Here is a 14,035-nt window from a genome sequence, read left to right as displayed (position 1 = left end):
TCTACAGTGCCGTTTCCGAGTTCCAGCTCCCTCCTCCTGCCTGTCCTTACATCATCAAGATGAAGAGCGAGAGGAGAAATTCTGAGAATTGAAGTCCACAAGTCTTAAATCTGTCAAATTTGAACACCCCTGGGGGTTTTTTCTAAAGAGTTAGGGGTGCAAGGATCTTGTAACTTGACAGCTTTAAGACTTGCGTGCTTCAAATGCCAGAATTTCTGAGCCAATATTTTGGTTGCTAAGCAAGAGCATTGTTAAGTGAGTTTCACCATATTTTACAAGTTGGCCACGCCCACCCAGTCGCATGACTGCCAAGCCACTCTCACCCGGTCACATGGTTGGCAAGCCACTCCACAAAGCAGGCCACACCTACAGAAGAGGTTCTAAAAAAAATTGAAGCCCACCACTGGGCGGCGCCGTCTTGTTTTTCGGTTCTGCGCATGCACAGAACAATTTTCATTGCAAAAATTTATTTTTTAAAGGTTTTGTGCATGTGCAGACCTTTTATTTGCAAATGCGCACACGTGCACAACGAACGGGCAGTAATGCCGGCAGCAGCCCACCCCTGAACCAGATGGATATTTCTCCCAATAGTAGCTTGGGGCCTTAATTCCTAAAACAATTGGCTCAGGTTTTTTTTAAATACTGATACTCAGTAAAGCACTTTATATCTACCTCCTATATAGTTGCTCCAGAGAAGATACCAATCCAAAATCCAGAAATACCTCCTCTAATTCATGCCAGAGATTGAATTCACACTAAGTTCTGCTAGTCGTTGAATTAACCACAATTGACTTCGTTCAAAACATATGCCAACTACTGATTGTGGTTTACAATGCACTACAGCTGCATTCAAATAACAACTAAGCTAAAATCAAACAAACAATACTGTCTTGATATAGGGTTTAAATATAAAATTTTTAAAAAATATCTCACTTTTCATCTGAGTTCAGTAATACTGCTTTCAGGTGGGCTGAAAGTAAAGGCAAAAGCATAAACCACGATAAAGAAAACCACAAGCAACATTAACACACATACACACCACCCCAGTTTATAGTTGTTTTGCATACTGTAAATCTTTTTATTTCTTTACTATTCTTCCTCCAGAAAAGCCTGCAGCAATTTATCAATCTATTATTATATTAATAAGTGCAACAACAGTCTTTCACCCTAATTCAAACTTTTTCAAAGGCTGGAAATAACTTTATTTTGAAGAGAATTATGAAATTCACCTAGTTCAGGAAAAGAATCCAGTTTCATTTTGTAGTTATTGAGTGTGATCCATGCAATTCAGCATTTTCAATAATCTATCTCAGTAATGTAACCAATAACAAGATATTAACAGCTAAGAGAAAATGATATGACTGTGTGGACATAAAGGCACATCCTGAGACCATGTGTACTATTCAAATCCCAGCCAACAGCATCACCACTGTTGGGAGTATACTCCTAGTGTTGGGTAGGCAATATATATCTTTATACAACAACAAATGGTCGTTGTTGCTTTAAATGAGTGGATGTACTTAACAACTGTAATTAACTTTACAATAAGAAGGAGTCAAAAGAGCTCACTCTCTCTCTCTCTGCTTGTCCTATGCTTGATGACAATGACTGGAATGTGAACTGTGACTATAAGCTATTGTTTGTTATTGAATTGGACTAATATCTACTATCTACTATCACTGCTTGTGGAGCAATTATCAGTAGTAAAGCTACTTGTTTTTACTAGCAGTGTCTGAAACTCTATTCGTGTATTTCTACTAGCAACATTCTTTCTCTCTAGCTGCAACATTCCACTGCACTACTTTCTGTCCCCCAACAGAGATACCCATAACACTGGTTAAGGGCCCAGTGTACCCAGTGTATCCAGAGTGCCAGCTGCAGCATTAAGAGAGTTGAGTTGCTACACACGTTATAGTTTTGCAAACATCTGGTTAGTCAGATACACCTGGGAAGATGGCACAAACTCCGAATTTATCGTTGGTCACCCGGCTGGATGGCACAAACTACGTATCCTGGTCCGCAAAATATAGTTTGCTAGTGCGTAGTGAAGGGCTATGGGACATAGTACAGACCCCACCGGATATCACTGCCTGGGATACAAACAATGATGATGATGCAAAGAAGATTGCAGCGTTCCAGAGAAGGAATGAACGGACGTTATGCATTATTGGTGTCACACTGAATAGCCAACAACTGAGTCATATCCAAAGTGAACAATCTGCTGCGAAATGTTGGGACAATTTAAAGAAACTATATGTTCGAGACTCTGTGGGTGCTCATATTAATATTACAAGAAAACTCTTTAGAACACGACTCACCAAGGGTGGTAACATGTTATCACATCTGAACTACATGAAACAGATGTTTCAAGAGCTACATGAGAAAGAGTTAATTTTTTCAGAGCAGCACCATGTTTATATTATTCTCTCATCACTTAGCAATAGCAATAGCAGTTCGACTTATATACCGCTTCATGGGGCTTTCAGCCCTCTCTAAGCGGTTTACAGAGTCAGCATATCGCCCCCACAGTCTGGGTCCTCATTTCACCCACCTCGGAAGGATGGAAGGCTAAGTCAACCCTGAGCCGGTGGGATTTGAACGGCTGAACTGCAGATAGCAGCCAGCTGAAGTGGCCTGCAGTACTGCACCCTAACCACTGCGCCACCTTGGCTCACTTGATGAAAGTTAAGACAATTTTGTAACATCTTTTGAAGTTCTATCTCAACAGGACATTACATTGATCTCTACTACCTCAAGACTGCTGGAAGAGTCTAGAAGAAAAGAAGATAGGAAACAGTTAAGAGAGAGGGCGCCAGAGAGTAGTGATTTACCTAGTTATGTATATACTGTAAAATGTTAATATAATTGTGGTAAGAAGGGTCACATTGCCAGGTTTTGCAAGAAGCCAAAACTACAGAAACCTTTACAATCTAGAAAACATGAGATTAATGTGACTATAGCTAATAATGCACCATTTAACCACAATTTGTGGATTATTGACAGTGGGGCGTCAATGTGCATTACTAAAAACAGAAAAAACTTCGTAAAGTTGGTCACAAGTAATCAACACGTTTCTTTAGCAAACGGGTGGAGGCTAGAGGTATCTGGTGAAGGTATTGCTAAATGTCCATGTATTGATGAAACATTGCATATGTTATATGTACCAGAAATTAGGTTTAATTTGCTTTCAGTTAGAGTTTTGGTTAATCATGGCTACATTGTAACATTTAAAGGGATAATTGTTTTATTGAAAAAGGAAATATTGATTCTAATGTTGTTAATTCTGTGTGTTCGAACGTTAAACCACACAATGAGTGTATTCACTTAATGCATAGGCGAATGGGACATATCAGTTTCAAAATGTTGCAAGAAAAGGTGAAGTTAATTGATGGAGTGAAGATAAAGCCATGCAGCCAGTATATAAATTGTAATGTTTGTAATGAACAGAAGAGTAGAGCTACTCCAGCTAACAGGTTAAACGGATTTAAGACCAAGAAACCACTAGAGGTGGTATTTGCAGACTTAATAGGGCCAATAAAACCTAGTTTGGGGGGTGCCTGTTATGTACTAAGCATTTTAGACCATTATTCCAGATATGGTTTTTGTTTTTTGTTAAAGAACAAAACAGAAACATTTCAATGATTCACTAACTGGATGAAATTTGTAGAGAGGAAAACAAATCATAAGATTGTTACCGTAGTGACTGATAATGGTACAGAATTCACAAACGGCTGGTATACAACATAAACATTCTGCACCTTATTGCCCACAGCATAATGCATTTGTGGAAAGAAGAGGGCAGACATTGCAATCCATGGCTAGAACGATGCTGGCTGATGCTGGATTGTCTGAATCATTGTGGGGTGAGGCGATAATGTGTGGAAATTATATTTTAAACAACGTAATTAACACCACAACTGGTGAAATACCGTTTACTAGATGGTATGGCAAGAAACCAGACCTCAGTTACATACATATATTTGGAACTCCAGCATGGGTTCATATTCCCTCGCAATTAAGGCATAAAGGACAAGAAAGAGCTCAACAGCTAATTTTTATAGGTTATAATGCTAACCACAGGTCATATAGATTTTGGCAAAGAGGATCAACATTTTGGCAAAGAGGATATGAGCAGTGCGAGTGCCAATTTTATGGAACATATCGGGTGGAGTAGGTTAGATCCAAATAATGAAGTGATTATAGAAACCAAGCCAAGCACTAATGAAGATGATGAGAAACCAGGATTGAATAATAAAAAATGAGTTGTCTCCTGAAAAGGGAGTAGTAGAGCAGGAACAAGTGAAAATAGAAAGTCCGGTAATAAGACCTGAGTTACCAAGGCGTTCACCACGAGTAACTAAGCCACCTGATAGGTATCAGGCAACTATGGCTTATCAGGTTAACAAAGTTCCTGCAACATACCATGAATTGACCACATTTCCTCTAGAAGATCAAAAGGAATGAGGAACTGCAATGACTAAAGAACTTAAGTCTTTGCAAAATATGAAAGTAAACACTGAATTACCTCCAGGTAAGAAAACAATTGGTAGTAAGTGGATATATAAAATAAAAACTGGAGTAGGCGGAGCCATAATATATAAGAATAGGCTAGTGGCTCAGGGTTTTGATCAATTAGCCACAGATTACGATGAAGTGTTTGCACCTAGTCTAAAATCCACTACACTTAGAGCCGCTTTAGTTTGGGCTGCAAAAAAATAAGTATTTAATTAAACACTTAGATGTAGAAACAGCTTATCTACATGCGCCATTATATTTGAAAAAAACCAGCAGGACTCAAAGACAATGACACATCTGAATGTTGGCTTCTGAAAAAGAGTCTTTATGGCTTAAAACAGTCTGGTTATGAGTGGAACCAGTGTGTAGTCAATGCTTTAACTAGCATTGGATTTAAAGCAGGTTTAGCTGATCCATGTCTGTTTAGAATGGAAAGGGATGGAAATGTTTCATTACTTCTTTTATTCACTGACGATATAGCCTTGTTAACTAAGACAGAACAAGAGGCTATTAATATAATTGAACAGTTGAAGAAACATTTCACTGTAAAAGATCTAGGTGAAATACGTCAGTATTTAGGATTATGGATTGATAAAACCAGGGGAGGGTTTAAAATATCACAGACGGATAAAATAAACAATTTATTAAAACAATTCAAAATGGAACTATGTAAACCATCAAAGACTCCTATGAGTCAGGATTTCAATAATAGCAATGAACATAGTGCTATTTTTGATAAGGGTTTGTACCAATCACTAATCAGAAGTCTGTCGTATCTAAGCAATTGGTCAAGGCCTGATATTGCATACAGCACGAACCAATTAGCTAGGTATAATTCAGACCCAACTGAGAGGCATTGGCAGGCTGTAAAAAGGATTTTAAGGTATTTGAAGCAAACAATGCACTATGCATTGTACCTTGAACCTAATGAGGACTGAGGAGTTAAAGTGGGCCGCATATGCTGATGCAAGCTTTGCAACAGATATAGACACAAGAAATTCAACATCTAGAATAGCTGTATTTTAGGGCAAGGCATTAGTTGGTTGGAGATCTATTAGGCAGAAACATCTGAGTCTGTCTACTATGGAAGCAGAATTTTCATGTCTATTACTACTATGTACTGATATAATATGTTACAGTTACTGATAGATCTAGAAATAGAAGTAAATGATTCTATTACCGTATACGAGGACAACCAGGCAGCTATTCAAATGGCTACTAATTTGACAGTTAAAACTAGAAGGAAGCATACAGATTTGCATTATTTAAATGTATGGGAGACTATTAAAAATAAGCTAGTGGAGTTAACATACTGTATGTCAGAGGATAATATAGCCGACCATTTCACAAAGGCTCAGGGCGCTTTTAAACATAAAGAAAGTTGTGAACGATATGGACTGAAATTGTAAATATATATTGGCTACCCAAAGGGGAGAATGTTGGGAGTATACTTCTAGTGTTGGGTAGGCAATATATATCTTTATACAACAACAAATGGTCGTTGTTGCTTTAAATGTGTGGATGTACTTAACAATTGTAATTAACTTTACAATAAGAAGGAGTCAAAAGAGCTCACTCTCTCTCTCTGCTTATCCTTGATGAGTTGATGATTGGAATGTGAACTGCGACTGTAAGCTATTGTTTGTTATTTGAATTGTGTTTGGACTAATATCTACTATCACTGCTTGTGAAGCAATTATCAGTAGTAAAGCTACTTGTTCTTACTAGCAGTGTCTGAAACTCTATTTGTGTCTTTCTACTAGCAACATTCTTTCTCTCTAGCTGCAACATTCCGCTGCACTACTTTTGGTCTCCCAACAGAGATACTTCTAACAACCACAATAGGTTCCCAGGATTGCAGTAGTGGTATTCTGTTTCATTCAATAACAGACAAGAAGGACAGGAAGGAAATGATCCATCATTGTGGGTTAAGGTGTCTCGGAATTGAAGCAGAGAAATGGGCAGCTTACCTAACATTTAAAAACCAAAGGGGTTAGATGGGACATAATGAACTGAAATACAGGTAGTCCTCTACTTACAACAGTTCATTTAGTGACCATTCAATGTTACAATGGCACTGAAAAAAGTGACTTATGACCATTTTTCATATTTACAACCTTTGAAGCATCCCCATGATCAGGTGATCAAAATTCAGATGCTTGGCAACTGGTTCATACTCATGACCATTGCTGTGTCCCAAGGTCATGTGATCATCTTTTGCAACCTTTTGATATGCAAAATCAGTAGGGAATCCAGATTCACTTAACAACCAGGTTACTCACTTATCAACTGAAATGATTCACTTAATAACTGTCATAAGAAAGGTTATAAAAGGGGGCAACTCCCTTAACAAATGTATCGCATAACAATATAAATTTTGGGCTCAAAATTTTGTGGTCATAAGTTGAGGAGCACAGTTGGAGTTGTTGTTCAAAAAACATTTTAGATTTTCTTAGTCCCTCCGACTGGGTTTGGTGGGAATTTCATGTCCTTGAAAGAGAGTATTTGTGACCTGGGAGTGCTCCTAGATTCATAGCTGTGAATAGAGTAAAAGTTTGAACGTATAAAAATATTGACGTCTTGGGTGGCGGTATGATCAATCATGCCACAAAAATGGTGCAAGCAATCGTTTGAAGGTGAAAATATTTTGGCCCAAATATTCCTTTTTAAAGTGTTACAGCCAATTTAAATAACAAAACATGTTATTTTGCTTACTTATAGTTGCCAAAGACTTAGATGGCAAGAAGCTAAAAGAAAGAGACTTGGCATATTTACATATAAGAAGTAGACTATCCTATTTCCCACTAAAAAAAACCGAGATCTGCACTAAATAATAGGGTCTTGATTAAAAAGAACTCCCCTTGAAGCAATGCTTAGATGTCACGTTTCTTTGTGATTGGTAATCTAGGATATACACATGAATGCATGTCAAAGGACACCCCCTCCCCGATAGTACTGAAAGATTTATTTTGAGAGATGGGCTTAAAGGATTGTGTTAATACTGTTGACAGTGATCAAAATAAACTGGGTTGATCTCTTTTCGAATGATTAAGTATTTATGGGCTCCCTCACTCCCACCCCTTGTATTCAGAAAAAGATTATCTACTGTATGCCCTGAAAAAATTCCAAGTCTTAAAATGCTACTATACATTCACAGGTAGTCCTCAACTTAGGACAAGACAGTCACCATTCAAAGTTAAGACCTCCCCGCTTCTCCTCACCTCTTGTCACCGATGGTTTGAATTTGGACCTGTCAGGAAAAAAAAGAAGGCAAACTTTTAGCACAAAAGAAACCTTAAAGCCCAAACACAATACAAGCAGTGCTCGACTTAGGACCACAATTTAGCCCAAAATTTCTGTTCTTTAACAAGACATTTGTTAAGTGAGTTTTACCCCATTTTACAACATTTCTTGCTACAGTGGTTAATGAATCACTGCAGTTGTTACGTTAGTCCCAGACAGCGATGGGATTCACTAACCTTCACTACCGGTTTGCAAATGTGAGCATGCACGCTTCACTTGCACCCGCCACATCTGCGCATGTGCATTGCTTTCTGTGCATGCACACTGCTTGCACATTATGCTGGGAGAGTGGGCGGAGCCTCCTGCAGCTGTCACTACTGGTTCACCTGAACCAGAGAGACCTGGTTGAATACCACCTCTGGTCACATGGTTGTTAAATGAATCTGGCTTCCACATTGACTTTCCTGATCAGAAAGACACACAAGGGGATTACATGACCTTGAGACACTGCAACCATCATAAATATGAGTCTGTTGCCAAGCCCTGAATTTTGTTCACATGACCACGGGGATGCTGCAATGGTCGTAAGTGTGAAAAATGGTGGTAGGTCACTTTTTTCAGTGGAGTTGTAACTTTGAATGGTCATTAAATGAACTATTGTAAATTGAGGACTACCTGTAATCTGCTTTGCATCTTGGTAATAATTTCATCTCACATCATTCCTTTTAGTATTTTTGTTAAGATAGAATATCTTAGCAATGTTGGTTTCACATTGTTTTCTTGTAATATTGCCAGCAAATTGCATCTAGTAATATATATACAAGTGTGCGTGGAGTGTATATGAACTTGAATACTTGAATTTGTTTTAACTTCCCTCTGAGCTGCGATTTCGCTGAATGAGCTTTTTGCCAAGGACAGATCAAGTTTGACCCTAGGTATGAATTAGCTAGAATATGCTAAAAGAATTGGCAGTAAATTTATTAATTAAGATTGTCATCCAATGCAAAAGCCATTGAAGCATACAACTGAACTAAATTAATAAATCATAGATTAGCTCCTAACAGAATGACACCGCTTTCTGTATTAGATTCTAATATAGCAGTTCAGATCTGGTTTAAACTTGATCAAATCAAATACTGTCCAGCTTTCTGTATTTGGGGAAGGGGGATTTTGAGGATTTTAGGGGAAGAGGGGGACTTTTTTACACAAAGTCATTCAAACTTTTATATTTTATGACCTTGTACATTATTTGCTTCTTTCTTTCATGTCTGTCAATTCAATAACTTAGATTTACATTATTCAATTTATTTCCTGATTCTAGCAATCAACTTCAATCCAGCCACTTCAAATTTTCAATCACTGTAAACTGTGTTTCTATGGTAAAATTTGAAAAGTGTGTCATTGTCTATTCTATTGACAGCATATATTATTGAAAATAATGGTTTGGAAAATATTGTGATTGAAAAACCAGTCTTTCTGATGTTTGAAAAAGTTATTTCATCTAAATGTAGATCTAAGGGTTTTTTCTCTGTTTTTCACTGTAATTTTTGTTACAGTGAAGGTTGAATTGTTATGAGTGCTGAGAAGGCTAAATAATATGTTCTCTTTTTGTGCCCTATTTGTCCCCCCCCCACCCCCACCCCCCACCCCAATCTATTCAAATATCTGGTAACTCTCTCCAGGCTTGAACGGATCATATGTAGGATATCTTTGTTATTGTAAACTATTTTAGTTTCCAATAATGCCTTTTAAATTTTTACACAAGCTTACAGAGCAAGGAGCATTCAGAGGGATAACTGCATGAACTATATGAAGTGCTGAATTATAAAATAAATTTTAAGTGCTATATAAGAAATTAATAAAATGAATAAACTGTTAAACTTCACTGCCCCATTAAACTGATATTATCCAAGGAGAGCTCATCGCCCCAACCATGAATCATCTTTCAGTAATGCATCCTCAGTGACATTACCATTGTCTCACCCTAATCCACAGTGTAGATATCCCAAAGGTGCTTTTTCAGGAGGCACCTGGACTTTCTAGTTTTTTTTTAAAGACGTTTCGCTTCTCATCCAAGAAGCTTCTTCAGCTCTGACAGGATAGTGGGGAATGGAAGCTTTATATTCCTTGCAGACAGCTGGTAATTTGCACCCTTTAGAACAAATTGTGCAGTTCACTGACAGGCATTATACATCATTTAACATAACACAATCATTTATGTGTTCACTCAACAATGAAAGTTTCCTGCATTTGGCAGAGGTAGCAAATACTTTGCTGACCTTGCCTGGAATCAGAAACTAAGTATGATCAAGCCTGAACAGCTATTAGATGGGGAAACACTTAGAAAATCCAGGACTACATGTTGGGAGTGGTAATTCTCCAGAAAAAGACCATGACATACCACTTGTACATTTCTGTCAAGCAAAACTACATGGACTGGTACCAGACATAAAACTTGATTTGAAGGAGACTGTACTTCTTCTGCATCTTTAGGGTATGTACAAATTACCTCCACTAGGCCAATAAGATCCCATAGATTAGGCCTCCTCCGAATTCCATCAGTCGGTCAATGTCGACTGGCAATTACCCGGAGGAGAGCCTTCTCGGTGGCTGCTCCGACCCTCTGGAACGAACTCCCCATGGAGATTCGTACCCTCACCACCCTCCAGATCTTCCGCATAGCCCTTAAAACCTGGCTGTCCCGACAAGCCTGGAGCTAAAGATTTAAAACCCCACCCGAATAGTATGACTGTTGCGTTTTTTAACAATGTATTGTCTTCATGTGTGTACTTTGTCTTGTACTTCCCTCCCCCTGGATTGTGAGCCGCCCTGAGTCCCCTCAGGGAAAAGGGCGGCATATAAATAAAGTAAAATCCAAATCCAAATCCAAACATACCATTTGCTCTGGCTCATTTCCATGTCCCTCTCCAGCCCTGTTGTCTTAGTCGTGGAGCAGCACTTATTTATTGCCAAGTTACCTGAGCAATACATCAGAAATCGCCAGGCTCCCTTAGGTCAACTTGCTTTTCAGCGTCTGGGCTCTTCCCTCTCACTCCACCTATCTATCTATATATATCTCATTATCATTTCGCCGCTTAACCACTGTCCTTCTCAATTTTGTTTTGCAAACACTAACACAGCGTGGAGGGAGAAAGATTCCGTCTCATGTTGTTGTCGTTGGATTATTGTTGTTTTTGTTTCTTGGGGGGGGGGGGATTTTGTATTTTTTAGCTTTCTGCTATAGGTCAGCTGGGTGGAATGACTACAAGTTAGCTCCCTTGGAGTTCTCCACCTGTCAATATGGATTCTAACAAGATTTTAGACTTAACAGAATAACAGCTGGTAGGGACCTTGTAGGTCATCTTGTCCAGCCCCTGGCCAAGCAGGAGACCCTACCCCATTCATTCATTCATTCATTCATTCATTCATTCATTCATTCCTATCTTTCTATCTGAGTTTTAGGGAAAAGAAAACGTTGTGCGAAGGAACCTTTTGCAAGAGCTACAACTTTTCCACCATTGTCTTAAGGCACTCAGAAGCGCGCTCTCTCTCTCTCTCTCTCTCTCTCTCTCTCCCTCCCCCCCCCCTGTCTGTCTGTGGGTGCGTGCGCGCAAGTTGTTTCAAGTTAACATTTTTTTTATTAGTTTATAATATAACATACAAAAAAATACAAAAGTATATAGTAGGAAAGATAGGGAAAGGGGAAGAGAAAAGTGAGGAAAAGCAAGAAAAAAAGTTGTTCCTCGAACATCGTGAAATACGTATTGGTTTTTTAAAAAGATTTGATTCCAATAGGATTGCAGTATACGGAGACGGCTTTCTCCGTTTATCCAAGGGGCAGCGTATTTTCGCAAATGCCAAGGATCAAAAGGGTAAATCTGGTTTTTACACGCAGCCACCAGGTTTCCGATTCGGGGTAAGAAAAACTCAAAGCAATCGGCCCGCATCTCCGCCCTAACAGACCATCTCTCCTGCAGGTGGCGCTGTCACCGACCGAAGCGCCTTTATAATGCGAAGACGTGAGGAATATTGTTCCTGCTCGCGGCCGGTCGCTGGGAAGGCATCGTTGAGCTGACGTGTGACTTTCGAAGCCTTCTTTTGGACACGCCCCTTTCCCCCTGCTCCGTCGTCTCTCCACCCTCCCCCGACCAGACCTGGGACTGCGATGGCTGCTACGTGGGAAGAAATCCTCAAGTTGTCCCAGCAGTTTCAATCCGCTCAGTTCGCCCAGGCGACCCAGAGGTGAGAGAAACGTACTAGGTGGGCGGAGCGAGGAAGAAGCCCCCCCCCTCCGCCTTACGCTCGCTGTAGTCACAAATACACGTCGCCCCCGCCCCCACCCCAGCAACGCTTTTCCAATGCTCTGTTGCACCTTAACTTTCTGTCCCATGTCAGGACCGTAAAGCTTATGGAAGAAGCGGCGCGTCATTCCCGCTTTTAATAAAAGGGGAGGCTTCTGAACAAATCTACCGTAATCTCTCAATTAGAGCTGCCCCTTTTTGGCTTCCTTTCAAAAGCATCAACTGCATCCCATACTTGACTGCTGCTATCAAGTGATGATTGGCTGGGATGATTTTTCCCTTGCCAGGAGCTAAACAAAACATGGTTTTTTTCATGCCAGGAACTAAACAAACAATCAAGGGATTTGCTTAGATTTTCCTGCAAGCCTACTATCAAAGGGATACGGCCAGGTCTACAAAAACAAAAATTCTGCCTACATATATCTGTATTTATCTATTTATCATGTCAGGGTTTCCTTGCTGCTCTTTGTGGAAAGTGCATGAAATTTACCAGTGTGCCTTCCTTGTCTGAAACATGTTTATAGGGCAAAGAGCTTTCCTGGTGACATCTTCAGGTGTTCAACACTTGAACTACCAGTTTCTTTTGCAGACTGCACTAATCTCATAGAGAAACACGTTTTTAAAGACCAAAATAATGTGTCTTCTGAATTTACTGTCACAAAAATTGTTAATAATGGTTTCCAATGGCATAAGAAAGCACTGTAAAAAATTGTTTTTCCTGGCAGGTAGATGTTAGAACAGGGAATGAGATGGCTCAGTGGCTAAGCTTGTCAATCAGAAAGGTGGCAGTTCGAATCCCTAGCTCTGCGTAACAGAGTGAGCTCCCGTTACTTGTCCCAGCTTCTGGCAGCCTAGCAGTTCGAAAGCACGTAAAAATGCAAGTAGAAAAATAGGAACCACCTTTGGTAGGAAGATAACAGCGTTCCATGCGCCTTTGGCGTTTAGTCATGCCAGCCACATGACCATGGAGATGTCTTTGGACAGTGCTGGCTCTTTGGCTTTGAAAGGGAGATGAGCACCGTCCCCTAGAGTCGGGAACAACTAGCACATATGTGCGAGGGGAACCTTTACCTTTACCTTAGATGTTGTAACAGATGGAAATCTGAAGCTTCTAAATAAAAAACAATTTGTCATTCTCCTATTAAAGTATAAAAAGAGAATTCAGTTCCTTGTAAAATAAAAGCCTTTCAGGTTTTTAACCACATACTTAATATATTTATGTTAGAATTTTGATAAATATTAATACAGTGCAACACATAAAGGACCAGAAAGAAAGCCACATAAATTTTGGAAAAGATGCAGTTGTCATAAAGAGTTGCATGATTGTATTACATTGGGTCCCCACATTCTGAAGTATCTATGGGGAATTTAATCTAATCCAAACTACCTACATCTATCCATGATATCTTTAACATGCAGAATTTAATTATAAAGTTGAGGATTCCATGATAGTTAGATAGATAGATAGATAGATAGATAGATAGATAGATAGATAGATAGATAGATAGATAGATAGATAGATGATAGATAGATAGATAGATAGATAGATAGATAGATAGATAGATAGATAGATAGATAGAGATAGATGATAGATAGAGATAGATAGATAGACACACACACACACACACACACAGCAGCTCACATTTTTGTAAATTGTCACATTAATGATTATTTTACTTCAAACTCTGGATGTATGGATCAACTCCCAAAATATTTTGTGATGGACATATTGTTTGGAGAATTCTGAAAACTGTCTACTGTTTGAAGAATACCTAGATTGAGAACAGTTATTTCATTTTATTACAATTATCATGAAGTATATTATGAACTGGGGCCATATCTGCCTATGAAAAGAGTGACTAAAGCTGACTTTCATACTATTCCTTTCAACAATTGCATAGCTTGTATAACAGAAAAAAGGGGTATTATAAAAAAACAACAACCCTGTGGTGATAAAGTTACTTAATTCAGCAGGA

At 39.0% G+C, this 14,035-nt stretch overlaps 1 protein-coding gene across 1 annotated transcript in view; it reads left to right on the top strand.

The window, feature by feature from the left end:
- Window positions 1-11,843: 11,843 nt before the first annotated feature.
- UFL1 (UFM1 specific ligase 1) overlaps window positions 11,844-14,035 on the top strand; it is a 36,409-nt gene continuing 34,217 nt past the window's right edge. The window contains exon 1 of the mRNA XM_014065965.2: window positions 11,844-12,000. Within this exon, the coding sequence (XP_013921440.2) occupies window positions 11,924-12,000 (77 nt within the window). The 5' untranslated portion in view covers window positions 11,844-11,923. The remainder of the gene's footprint in view (window positions 12,001-14,035) is intronic.

The sequence above is a fragment of the Thamnophis sirtalis genome, unplaced genomic scaffold (assembly GCF_051295495.1).
Source record: "Thamnophis sirtalis isolate CommonGarterSnake01/CBP01778 unplaced genomic scaffold, rThaSir2_p1.2 scaffold_6, whole genome shotgun sequence".
In the NCBI taxonomy this organism is placed as follows: domain Eukaryota; kingdom Metazoa; phylum Chordata; class Lepidosauria; order Squamata; family Natricidae; genus Thamnophis; species Thamnophis sirtalis.
This window is presented reverse-complemented; position numbering and strand designations above follow the sequence as displayed.